This window comes from Mangifera indica, chromosome 18, assembly GCF_011075055.1.
Source record: "Mangifera indica cultivar Alphonso chromosome 18, CATAS_Mindica_2.1, whole genome shotgun sequence".
Taxonomy (NCBI): Eukaryota; Viridiplantae; Streptophyta; class Magnoliopsida; order Sapindales; family Anacardiaceae; genus Mangifera; species Mangifera indica.
This window is the reverse complement of record NC_058154.1, coordinates 11959982-11970377: the sequence shown is the minus strand read 5'-3', so window position 1 is coordinate 11970377 and position 10396 is coordinate 11959982. Positions and strand designations below refer to the sequence as shown.

Below are 10396 nucleotides of genomic sequence, written 5' to 3'. Positions count from 1 at the left end.
GACTAGTGTAATAAAAAATAACTGACAATATATTTATTTTCGTACAGTTTGTTTTTGTTTCCCTGAAATGTCGTTGAACATAAAGTTTCACCTATTTGATATAGTTAGTTCAGCCTTAAAAAAGTGGTTCAGCTTAAGTAAGGTTTTCTTCTTGAAAAAAACATTTTTCAATCCTTGAAGTATATGGTTTCTTGTTTTCAGTGACAAGACTTGCCTGAGATTAATGTTTCTGGTTTTCATTTGGATTCATTAAGTGACAAATCCAACTGAAATTTCAGTATGTGGAAAACTCTTGCTCCGCACCTGGGATCTCTTAGAATTTCCCGGACAATTACTGAGCAAGAGCTATTGTTTCATAGAATTGTACATGGGACATGGTTGAAAGAGGGTTAAACTACATTAATTTTCTGTCAGATCTTCAACTCTGCATATTGAAAGCTTGAAACATGAACACTCAAAAGGGTGGATTCTAGCAAAGGTAGCTCCAATTCGATTGTAAGCTCAGTTTGTTTGAGCTCGAAATGAGAGACCATAGGTCAAACTCAAGTTTGAGTCATGAGTACGGAGTGCTATGGAGCTAAAGCTCAAGGGTTCTCGACGTGATAGGTACAACTCAAAAGCAGCTCATGTTTGTATATAAAACGTCATTTTAGTCAATTTTGAACGATGTCGTTTTGCGTTAGTGTTATATTATATAAGCAGTGCAATATGGTTTCGCTATATAACTTTAAGGCAGAATAACGTTATTTTAAGACGAATATTCTTCTTGAATCCAATTACAAAATTAGGAAACTTAGTGAATGTGTGTGTGTGTGGATAGAGATGAATCTTATCAGTTGATTAAGATTCCCTCTTAATGTACTTCGATCGGCAATAGTTTCTATGCTTTAATTGTGATAATTTCGAATAGTTGACTATAAAACATAAATTCTCCGGATGCTCTGATCAAGCCAGAAATCTTTGTCTCTTTACAAAAGTATGGACTAAAAATTGGTGTTAACACTTTGTCTGTTGTTTATCGCAGCAGCTGTCACCACTGATGCCGATTACATGAGACCTCAGTCCGGTAAAACTCTTGAATTTCCATGGAGCTAAAGCCTTCCTCTTTTCCTCAGCAGGTGACCGTTTCATTTCACTTCATCACTTAACTTTCTGGGTTTCTAGTACTTGCGATTTTCTCAGATTCTAACTCCATTTCTGGAACTTTTAGTGTCTGTTCCTTGTGTATTTGGTCTGGTCCAATCTGGGTTTGTGTTTGTCTGACTTATTATTTTTATTTTTGTTTTCTTCATGTGGGTAGTCATTTCACTGAAAAACAATTTGGGAAAGCTTCAACATGTCTTCTTACAAGCTTAAGTTTGCTCAGTTGATACTCTACAGTGAAAATTTTTTGTTTCTTTTATTCAGTTTTGGGTTTGAGCTGGTAAGTGATCTAGGAGAAATTTTGTTTTTTATGCAGAATTTTCGAGCTTGGTTTCTTATTATGTGCTGAAAGAAAGAAAATTCAAGTGGGTTTTGGGTGAGATGTGTATCGACACAAATTGTTTAGATGCTCATTGGAATATTTGATGAGTTCTTGAAAAAAATGTATATGATGCTAGTTTGATCTGTTACTTGATTACATGTTGAAATATATGCATCGAGTCAATGGGATGTGAATGACTTGCTTATTGTATGGAAAAAAGGAATAAGAATTGTAAGAAGAGGGTGCTGTGCTCTTTATTTTTTCTCATTTCTGATAATTTTTTGCTAGCTGAAACATCTTGAGGGACTATAGAAAAAATATAGAAAACATTGGCTAGTGTTTGAGGTAGTTCTCTGCTTTGTTTCCTCTTTTCAGGTTCACATTTCTTTGACCGGAGAAAACCACATGCGAATCTCATGGATCCAAATCTGCTCCTTCTGTTGTCAAATACGGAAAATCACCGAGGAGATATAGTTCTACAGCTCAAGGAGAGAGCAACTCTTATAGTTATCTAATTTACAACTCAGGAAAGATACACCATACTGTCATTGGACCTCTGGAACCCGACACCGTTTACTTTTATCAGTGTGGTAATCAAGGTCCTGAGTTCCAGCTCAAGACAACTCCTACTAAATTCCCGGTTACTTTTGCCGAGGTAGGAGATTAACACTAGACCACATTAACCTATGCGAATATGACGTGCATTTGCTTCCAGGGGCCCTTTCATGTGCTGATTATGTGCAGCCCATGTGGGACACATTCGGTGAGCTTGTCCAGCCGCTTGCAAGTGCAAGGCCATGGATGGTAACAGAAGGGAACCAGGAAAAGGAGAGAACACTACTATTTACTGATGGATTTGAATCAGACAATGCTGGGTGGAAGATGCCATTTAAAAAGAGTGGATCAAGCTCCAATCTTTTTAACTCTTTTGAAGTTGCAGGGACTCATGTTATTATGCTTGGTTCATATACAGACTATGATATCTTCTCAGATCAATATAACTGGTTGAAGGTTAGTTCTTTTTCGTTTTTGTTCCCTTCCATTATATTTAATATTTATTTACTGCCATTACATACTGCAATAGTTGATCTATTCAATATTAAAGAGATACTTACACTGCACATGGGAGACCCCTAGATGAATCCCACATCGGCATATCATGGAAGAGATATTGGGCATGAATGTGTATCCCCCATCATTTGAGAATGCTAAGATAAAACTGATTAAATACTTTATGAGCTCTTTAAGCTATCAAAACCCGTTTTAGATTACACATTGTGTATTCAAATATCTCTCTCGTATTTTATCGATATGGGATATTATAGACTATTGTAAAGGGCTAAAATAGACAAAACCATGACATTGTATGTATAAAATAGATAATATTTTGATTGTGGCCTAGGATAGTGGACCAAGAATGTTACCTCACAGATATCGGGATTCTATGATCCATGTCGTTTTGATTGAGTTTTATGATTAAAGTAATTATGTCCTCCTGCGTATGCAGAGGGCTAAACAATTGAAATTGTTACTTGAAAGCGACTTTTTCTGAATTTAATGAAATTTGTGATGGTCATAGTGGTGCTAGCATCTTATGTGGATCCATTTGAGGTACCATCAACTATGATGTCTTTGGAATTCCCCAACCTGTGGGGGACTCTTCATTTTCATCAGGAATAACAAAGTGAAAGATGAAGTTTTCTCATCGATTTGTCTTCCCATCTTTCTTTTTCCTTGAATCAATTGTTAACAGGAAAATTGTGCAATTTTATTGTCGTTAAAATGGTGCATTATAGTACTATACATCTACTTACTGAAGTTTGATTCATCGCCCTTGATTAATAGGATTATCTTTCAAAGGTTAACCAGGACAAAACACTATGGCTATTTATTCTATTCCATGTGCAATGGTATAACAGTAATGAGGCGCGTCAAGGTGAAGGGGACGAGATGATAATGGTCATGGAGCCGATGCTTCATGCTGCTAGCGTTGATATAGTGCTCGCTGGTCAAATGCATGCTTATGAAAGATCGGTATGCTCTTACTGGTTTTTCTCCGCATTCATTGTAATTTAAATTGTATCTCATCCTATTTGATCATATGTTTGACAGAAACGTGTTAACAAAGGAAAACCAGATGCTTGCGGTGCCATACAAATGAAGGTGGTCTAGCTCACAAGTTCGTTCCTCTCATAGCAAAACTTTGGGTTGCCAAATTCAAACTGTGAGGATAATTAAGTGAAAAAAAATAAGCAAATGGATTGTCAGGTACAAAAATCCACAGCCTGAGTGGTCGGTCTTTCGTGAAGCAAGCTTTGGACATGGAGAACTCAAGATTGTGAATTCATCTCATGCATTCTGGAGCTGGCACCAGAATGATGATGATGAGCCGGTAAAGACCGATGAAGTCTGGATAGCCTCTTTGGCCTGCTCAGGATGTCTTTCTGAAACGAGTCATCAACTAAGAGGAATACTCATGGCATCTTTGACTTGTGAAAACTGTGGAACCCCAGTGTCTTTGGTCTAAGACGATTATATAGGGTCACATTAAAACATTTACATGCAAACCAAACGAAAAATTTCTACTTACCTCGTTAAGAGCAAAGGTCAATACAAACGCTTACATGTTTAAGTTACAACTCAAAGAAATTACTCGAATCATAGTCACAACCAATATTCAATTTGTATCAAAAAACTCTTAGAATGTTCTTAAATGCCATTGAAAAACCACAATCCAAAAGTATTTTCGTAAATCCTAAAGTTACCCGAAGGAAAAACTTGGATCTAAACATATTCGGGTTGTACAACCTTTGCTCCATGAATTTTATAATTTTTTATACAGATTAAAATATTAGGAAATTTGGCGAAGATAAACTAGACATATTAATGGTTTACCAAAAAAAATATTCAACTTAAATCGAATTTAAAAACTTCTATAAAATCATTTCCTTCCAGAGATTATGAACATTGCTAACAATTTACAAATTCATTTGTCCAAGCTTTGAAATTTTTAATCAGTTTTATGTAACTTACAAAATTACGAAATTTGGTAGGATCAAACTACACAAAAAATAACAAAGTATTACAACTTACAATACAAGAACATTTTGATTTATACAAGAAAATCACCGCAAGAGCTTTGACACATAGTAACACTAAAAACATAACCAAAGATCTCACAGGAACTCACTCAAGATCAAAGAAAACAAGAGTGTTTTCTCACAACACAACAAACCTTAGCAGAGCAGAAATATCCTTGGTTTATATACAAAATGACTATTTCAACCCTGGTGCAAAATGACATATAAGCCCCTGCATTAATCAGTTACATTTAGCCCTTCTAATTGCAAGTTTAAGACACTCAATCCCATAATCATCAATAACACTTAAATGAAACCAACGCAACACAGAATAAATAAGGAAAGAGGAAAATAATTTGGGAACCAGTTTCTACTTGGTTTCCTTTATTTATAAACATAAGAACCCACCCAAGTTTAGATTCCGATGGAGAATCCTGGCCAATGTTGTGCCTTCGCCTCCTGATAACTTACAGTCTCAGTTCTTATGCCCCAAACTGAAGTGTATCATTCTCTTTCCTGCATTTTGGATAAAACATCATGACAGGCAAACTCTTAGTGATCGTAAGATATGCAAATGACAATAATTGTGAATATGACTGAAATCTAGTTTTAGAGACTGTGCTACGTACTCTTCAATTAGGCAGGATTTCAAATGATTTCTCGTGTGTTCACCTTTCAATTGTAAACCTTCAAACCATGCCAATTCTGCTCTAAATTTCCTCAATTTTCGAGCACTCCGTGAATCCAGGGGAAGTGTCTTGATGTTTGGACACTTCCACACTTGCAACTCTTCAAGGCAATGCAAATCCAAACATATTTCACCGTTGTATATTGTACCAAGTTTTGGAAGATCTTCGAGTAGTAAAATCTTCAGCTCAGGAAGCATGCCACGCCTTTCTGCTTCCTTTTCTTCGTCTGATACCATTAAAATTCCCTCCATCAGTTTGCAGCTGGCTACATTCAGTTCTTTGAGCTGTTTCAAACCTTGAGCAATTGTCAGTGATAAGACTCTTTTCATTTTGTTGCATTTATAAATACGAAGCTTTTGCATGTTTTGGAACACCATGGGTTGTGAGGCGCTAGAAGAATTCAACCCCTGTGCAACTTGTTGTCCCCCCTCTGTAACATCATTTGAAACAATTTCTTCAAGGCTGTCACATTTCAGAATAGCCAAATGCTCCAATTTTTGAAGCTTCTGCACCAAAATCTTCGGCAACAGGCTTCTTAATTTCCCACATTCCTTCACCTTCATTAATTTGAGATTCTCCAGGTGTGCAGCTGAATGGTTGCCTTTCCATATAGTCAGAATTTTAGGTAGACCAACTAGTATGAGTTCCCTTAATTTTTTGAGCCCCGCTTCCTCTGCCTCAATCTCTTCCAAGTGAAACACTTCTTGCATTGAGTAACAATACTCAACATGGAGCTCTTCCAGATTTTGTACTCTTTCATACAGACTAGATTGGAAGATACGTTGAAAGCTACAAGCACGAAGATGGATAGATATCAATTTGCTAAGGTCATTCACCTTTACCTTCCCTATATCTTCAAGATCCACAGAGCGAGTAAGAGTAACGTATTCTGCCTTTTCAAGCAACAACTTTACCCAATTAGCTAATGTGCTAGATAGATTCTTCAAATGCATGCTCCTTGGGGATGCTATCTCCCAGTAATCGTCATTGACACAAACACGAAACTTCTTCAGGTTTGTCCATGGACCATCAAAATCTATGGAAAGTAGTTTTGTGTTCTTAACATGGATGTAAAGAACTGTCAAGCAAGCCAATGATGCTACTTCAGAGAATCCAGCATTCCTTTGGTTTGTTGTTCCTTCAATCTCCCAATCACCAAAGCTGTTCCCAATGTATAGTTCTTCAAGTTGAACTAGCTTTGATATCACATTACAAGGAAGCCCTTCAAGGAATATATTGTTTGTCAAATCTAAGACCTTCAAATTGACCATATTTCCAAATTCTGTCGGCAGTTGCTCAATGCTTGAACCTTTCAAGGTAAGGACCTCAAGATCAATAAATTCTTTGATCAAAGATGCATCTCTCAAATGAGTGTTTTCCAAAGAAAATGAACGCAGCTTCTCCAAGCATTCAAAGGATGATGGCAACGATGAAATGTTTGTGTAACTCAGATCCAAGAATCTGAGTGCCCTCATGTCCTCAAAGAAATTAACTGGAATTTCCTCGAGGGCATTATTTTGCAAGAACAAAGTGAGTAGTTTTGGGCATCGAGGTTGATCAGGTAGCTTTGTGATGTTGCTATCCATCAATGACAACTTCTCACAATTCTGTAAGTTGTCCTCAGGCCAACCTTTCTTCAACCCAGCTTCAGCAATAAAATTGTTCCCTTCTTTTAATGCGATGAACTTAACAACCTTTCTCGTGTCATCATGAATTTTGAAACATCCTTCTCTGTCACCCACTAACAGCAGGTTGGAAAACTTGAGCTTTGTTACAACTTGATGCATCTGATTCCAAACTTCTCCCAGAGAGTGAACATTAGGAAACAGCTTGTCCACTAATCCGAATTTGACAATCTCATCCATGGACACATTGTAATATGGAGGAAACAAGCAACTGAACTGTAAGCAGTCTTTGTGTGCCTGTTCCAATTGATCATAACCAAGAGTGACACATAAAACCACTTCTTCAGAAATTCCCTCAACACTAATTGTAGTTGATTCTTTCTTTTTCTTAATAGCATTATTCCATTCATTGACAGGCTTGTTTCGCAATGCTGTTCCAATTATTATAATTGAATTTGCTACTTTTCCACACTGGCTCACAACCTCCTCAATTGCTCGATCAAAAGCTGTAGAATCAGGAAGTTGGGCTTTTATCTTGAATAATTTCTTCCTGTCCTCATCTGTAAGCTCTGGAATTTGTATAGTTTCGCTGCACTCCATTTCATTGCATACCTCTTCAAATCGACTTGTGACAATAACTTTACAACCCTTATGCTCTTCACCATAAGGTAGTCCCACTGCTGCCAAATTCAGTTTCTGCCAGAGATCATCCAATATTATTAGAACTCTACCCGTCTTCTTCAATCTTTGAGACAAAGTAGCTGCTCTTTGATATTCAATATCTCCTTCAATTTCAAATCCAAGATAGTTTGCAATTTCATCTTGAATTCTCCTCAGGTCAGGGGTATCAGTGACTGTTACTAGAGCAACTTTGTCAAAAATTATTTCTCTTCCGATTTGCTTCACCACTTGTTTCATCAATACCGTTTTACCTATTCCTCCGCTGCCATGTACCCCAATGACGTTGATGTTGCTGTTCTCCATTTTGAGTGCTTCCATGGTTGAATTTAGTGCCTTCAATGAAGATTCCAGGGGAATAAAATCAGATGTGGGTAAGGAAGTTAAATCCGCATGGCGTGCCGGAAAAGATATGATCTCGATCTTGCCTTTAGGAAGGTGTTCATCAATCTGAATAGTCTTCTTTTTCGCAAATTTACTTAATCGGTGACGGGTACGCCAATCTAGTTTATATTTATGCAAACACAGACCCTTTGCTTTTGCAATTCTTTCTTCCAACCACTCGATATCCATTTCAATCTGGACGGTTTCAGCTAGCCAATTCAAGGCTTCAGCCATGATCTCTTCATCTCTATTCTGGGCATCATCCATCCTTCTCAGACTATCTGTTTTCAAACCATCGAGTTCTCTAGCTTTCCTCCTGAGATTTTCCAGGTTGCTTCTGTATTCTATCAGGTAAAAAATCTGTCTCTCGATTGGATTCCATAGGCGCTGTAAAAAGCTTGATAAGGTAGAACTAGCAGTACTTGAAAGAGTTGATACACAGGATTCACATGCCATTTCTCAGTAGGAATGCAATTTAGAAAACAATGAACCTGAAAATGTATCAACAGTTAGCACTGCAAGTTGAATCTTTATAGCTGAAAATGTCAGCAAGGCTTCAACAAATTTCTGATTTCTCCTGGTAGATTCTCAACTCAGTGATCCAAGGATGTGGCTGCCCTGGAATCTAGCTGTAAAAATCTTCTACTGTGAAGATAAAGCTTGATGATTTTTGTGGAATTTTTGGACAAGAAAAAGAGGCAGGATTGCAATATTATCAAACCAAGAAAAATAATTTCCTACCCATCATTTCTTCCATAAAGTTAAAAAAAATATTTTTCACCCATGCTCAAAATTCTAAGGTATTTTTTAATTAGCTTGCAAAATACAAACAGTTAATTTGCTCATTCAATTTGCAAATTCATCTCTTCAACCCTTATTCTCAGTTGAAAAAATCAAACTTAGAACTATCACTATTCTACATGGCTGAATAATGTTGTTAGATGCTGACTTTGGTTGGAAATGCACTTAGAAGGGCACAATTTCATTGAAATTGTATTGAGATGAGTGTAATCTAGTCGAATCCTACAATCCCAAGTGCTACACTAATCCATTGCTCCACCTTGGATGTGATCTAGCTATGAGTTCACACGACTAGTTCGTTGGTAGTAATTTTTTTATTTCATATTTTATAATAAATAATTTTAAAATTAAAAACAATACTATACCTATAAATAAATTGTATAAATTTTTATATATAATTTAATGTAATAATCTATAATGGGGTGATGTTAAAATAAAAGAAATAGTACAAATATCACATTATCCAATCTCAATTTATCACTTCAGTTTATACCACTTCAGTTTATACATAAAAAATTTTATAATTTGTTTATACGTATAATTTTATTTGGAAGGAAATGCTCAAGTGGGCATCCCACATGAGGCTTCGGATTCGAATACAGTTTATTAATATTCCATCAGGGATTGAATGAATGAACACCAATATCTAGCTACATGGAAGTCAAAGTTTCTTTGTATACAGAGAAACATGAATGTGAGTAGGTGTGAAGTCTTAATTTTCTCAACATCAAAGATTGCTTTCCAGGTAAATAAAGGCGCTTTCCATTATTCCATATATTAAAATATACATAACTATTGTTCACCTTTAAATTTTATAATATTTTCAGTGTTATCCATAATATCAATGAATGCTTTCCTGGTAAATGAAGGCTCTTTCCATTATTCCATATATTAAAATATACATAATTATTGTTCACCTTTAAATTTTATAATATTTTCAGTACCATCAGTTATATCAAAGATTGCTTTTCAGGTAGAAAAATGCCCTCTCCAATATTCCGTATATTAAAATATACATAATTATTGTTCACGTTTAAATTTTAAAATATTTTCAATACTATCAAAGTATCAATAATATCGAAGATTGCTTTCTAGGTAGATAAATGTCCTTTTCATTATTTCATAGGCCAATGGATTGTTTTTCACCAAAATTGTAATGTAAAGATGAATATATATTTATAAAATTTTAAAAGTTTAAATACTTATTTATGATCAAATTTTTATTAAAAACTTAGTTAGGGTTAGGGTTAAAATTGTCATTTATTAAAAAATTTAAAAAATTAAAGTTTTATCACATTTTCTTTCTTAAGTTTAAAAATCTTACAATTTTTTTCAATCCAAAGTTTTCAAATTTTAAAAAGTGATAATTTCATCGTCAAATTCCTAGATTTTCTTCCTCCCTTCTCTGACGATGGTGACTATCTGAAGACATCCAGGAAAGTTGACGCCATCTCCGACAGGCGAATCTTCATTTCTGTCGACAAAGAGGCACCGTCTTTTTGTTGATAGAGATAAAGAGACGAACAGATATCGTCTCTTTGTCCTCTTTGTGTTTATCAACGAAGAAATGATGAAGACGAGGAGACGTCACCTCTTCATCGATGGAGACAAAGGGATGACACCTTTTCGTCTGTCAGAGATTATGTTGGCTCTCTGTCTCGTTTTTTAAGATCG

General features: G+C 35.8%; 1 protein-coding gene and 1 pseudogene across 1 annotated transcript; one reads left to right on the top strand and one right to left on the bottom strand.

Moving 5' to 3' along the window:
• The first annotated feature begins 978 nt into the window (after nt 1–978).
• On the top strand, nt 979–4121 carry LOC123202399 (annotated as a pseudogene).
• Nucleotides 4122–4867: 746 nt separating this feature from the next.
• On the bottom strand, nt 4868–8377 carry LOC123201763 (putative disease resistance protein At4g10780). Its single transcript, XM_044617318.1, has 2 exons — nt 5175–8377; nt 4868–5061 (listed from the first exon to the last, which is right to left on the bottom strand). The coding sequence occupies exons 1-2, from the start codon at nt 8375–8377 to the stop codon at nt 5028–5030; spliced, it is 3237 nt and encodes a 1078-aa protein (XP_044473253.1). The 3' UTR covers nt 4868–5027.
• Between the last annotated feature and the right edge of the window lie 2019 nt (nt 8378–10396).

Excerpts from the sequence above, each read along its gene's own strand:
- LOC123201763 (XM_044617318.1), bottom strand. The coding sequence starts at position 8,377 with ATGGCATGTGAATCCTGTGTATCAACTCTTTCAAGTACTGCTAGTTCT. Across the intron at positions 5,062-5,174 it reads AAATCCTGCCTAATTGAAGA|GAAAGAGAATGATACACTTC; the intron begins GTACGTAGCACA and ends TCCAAAATGCAG.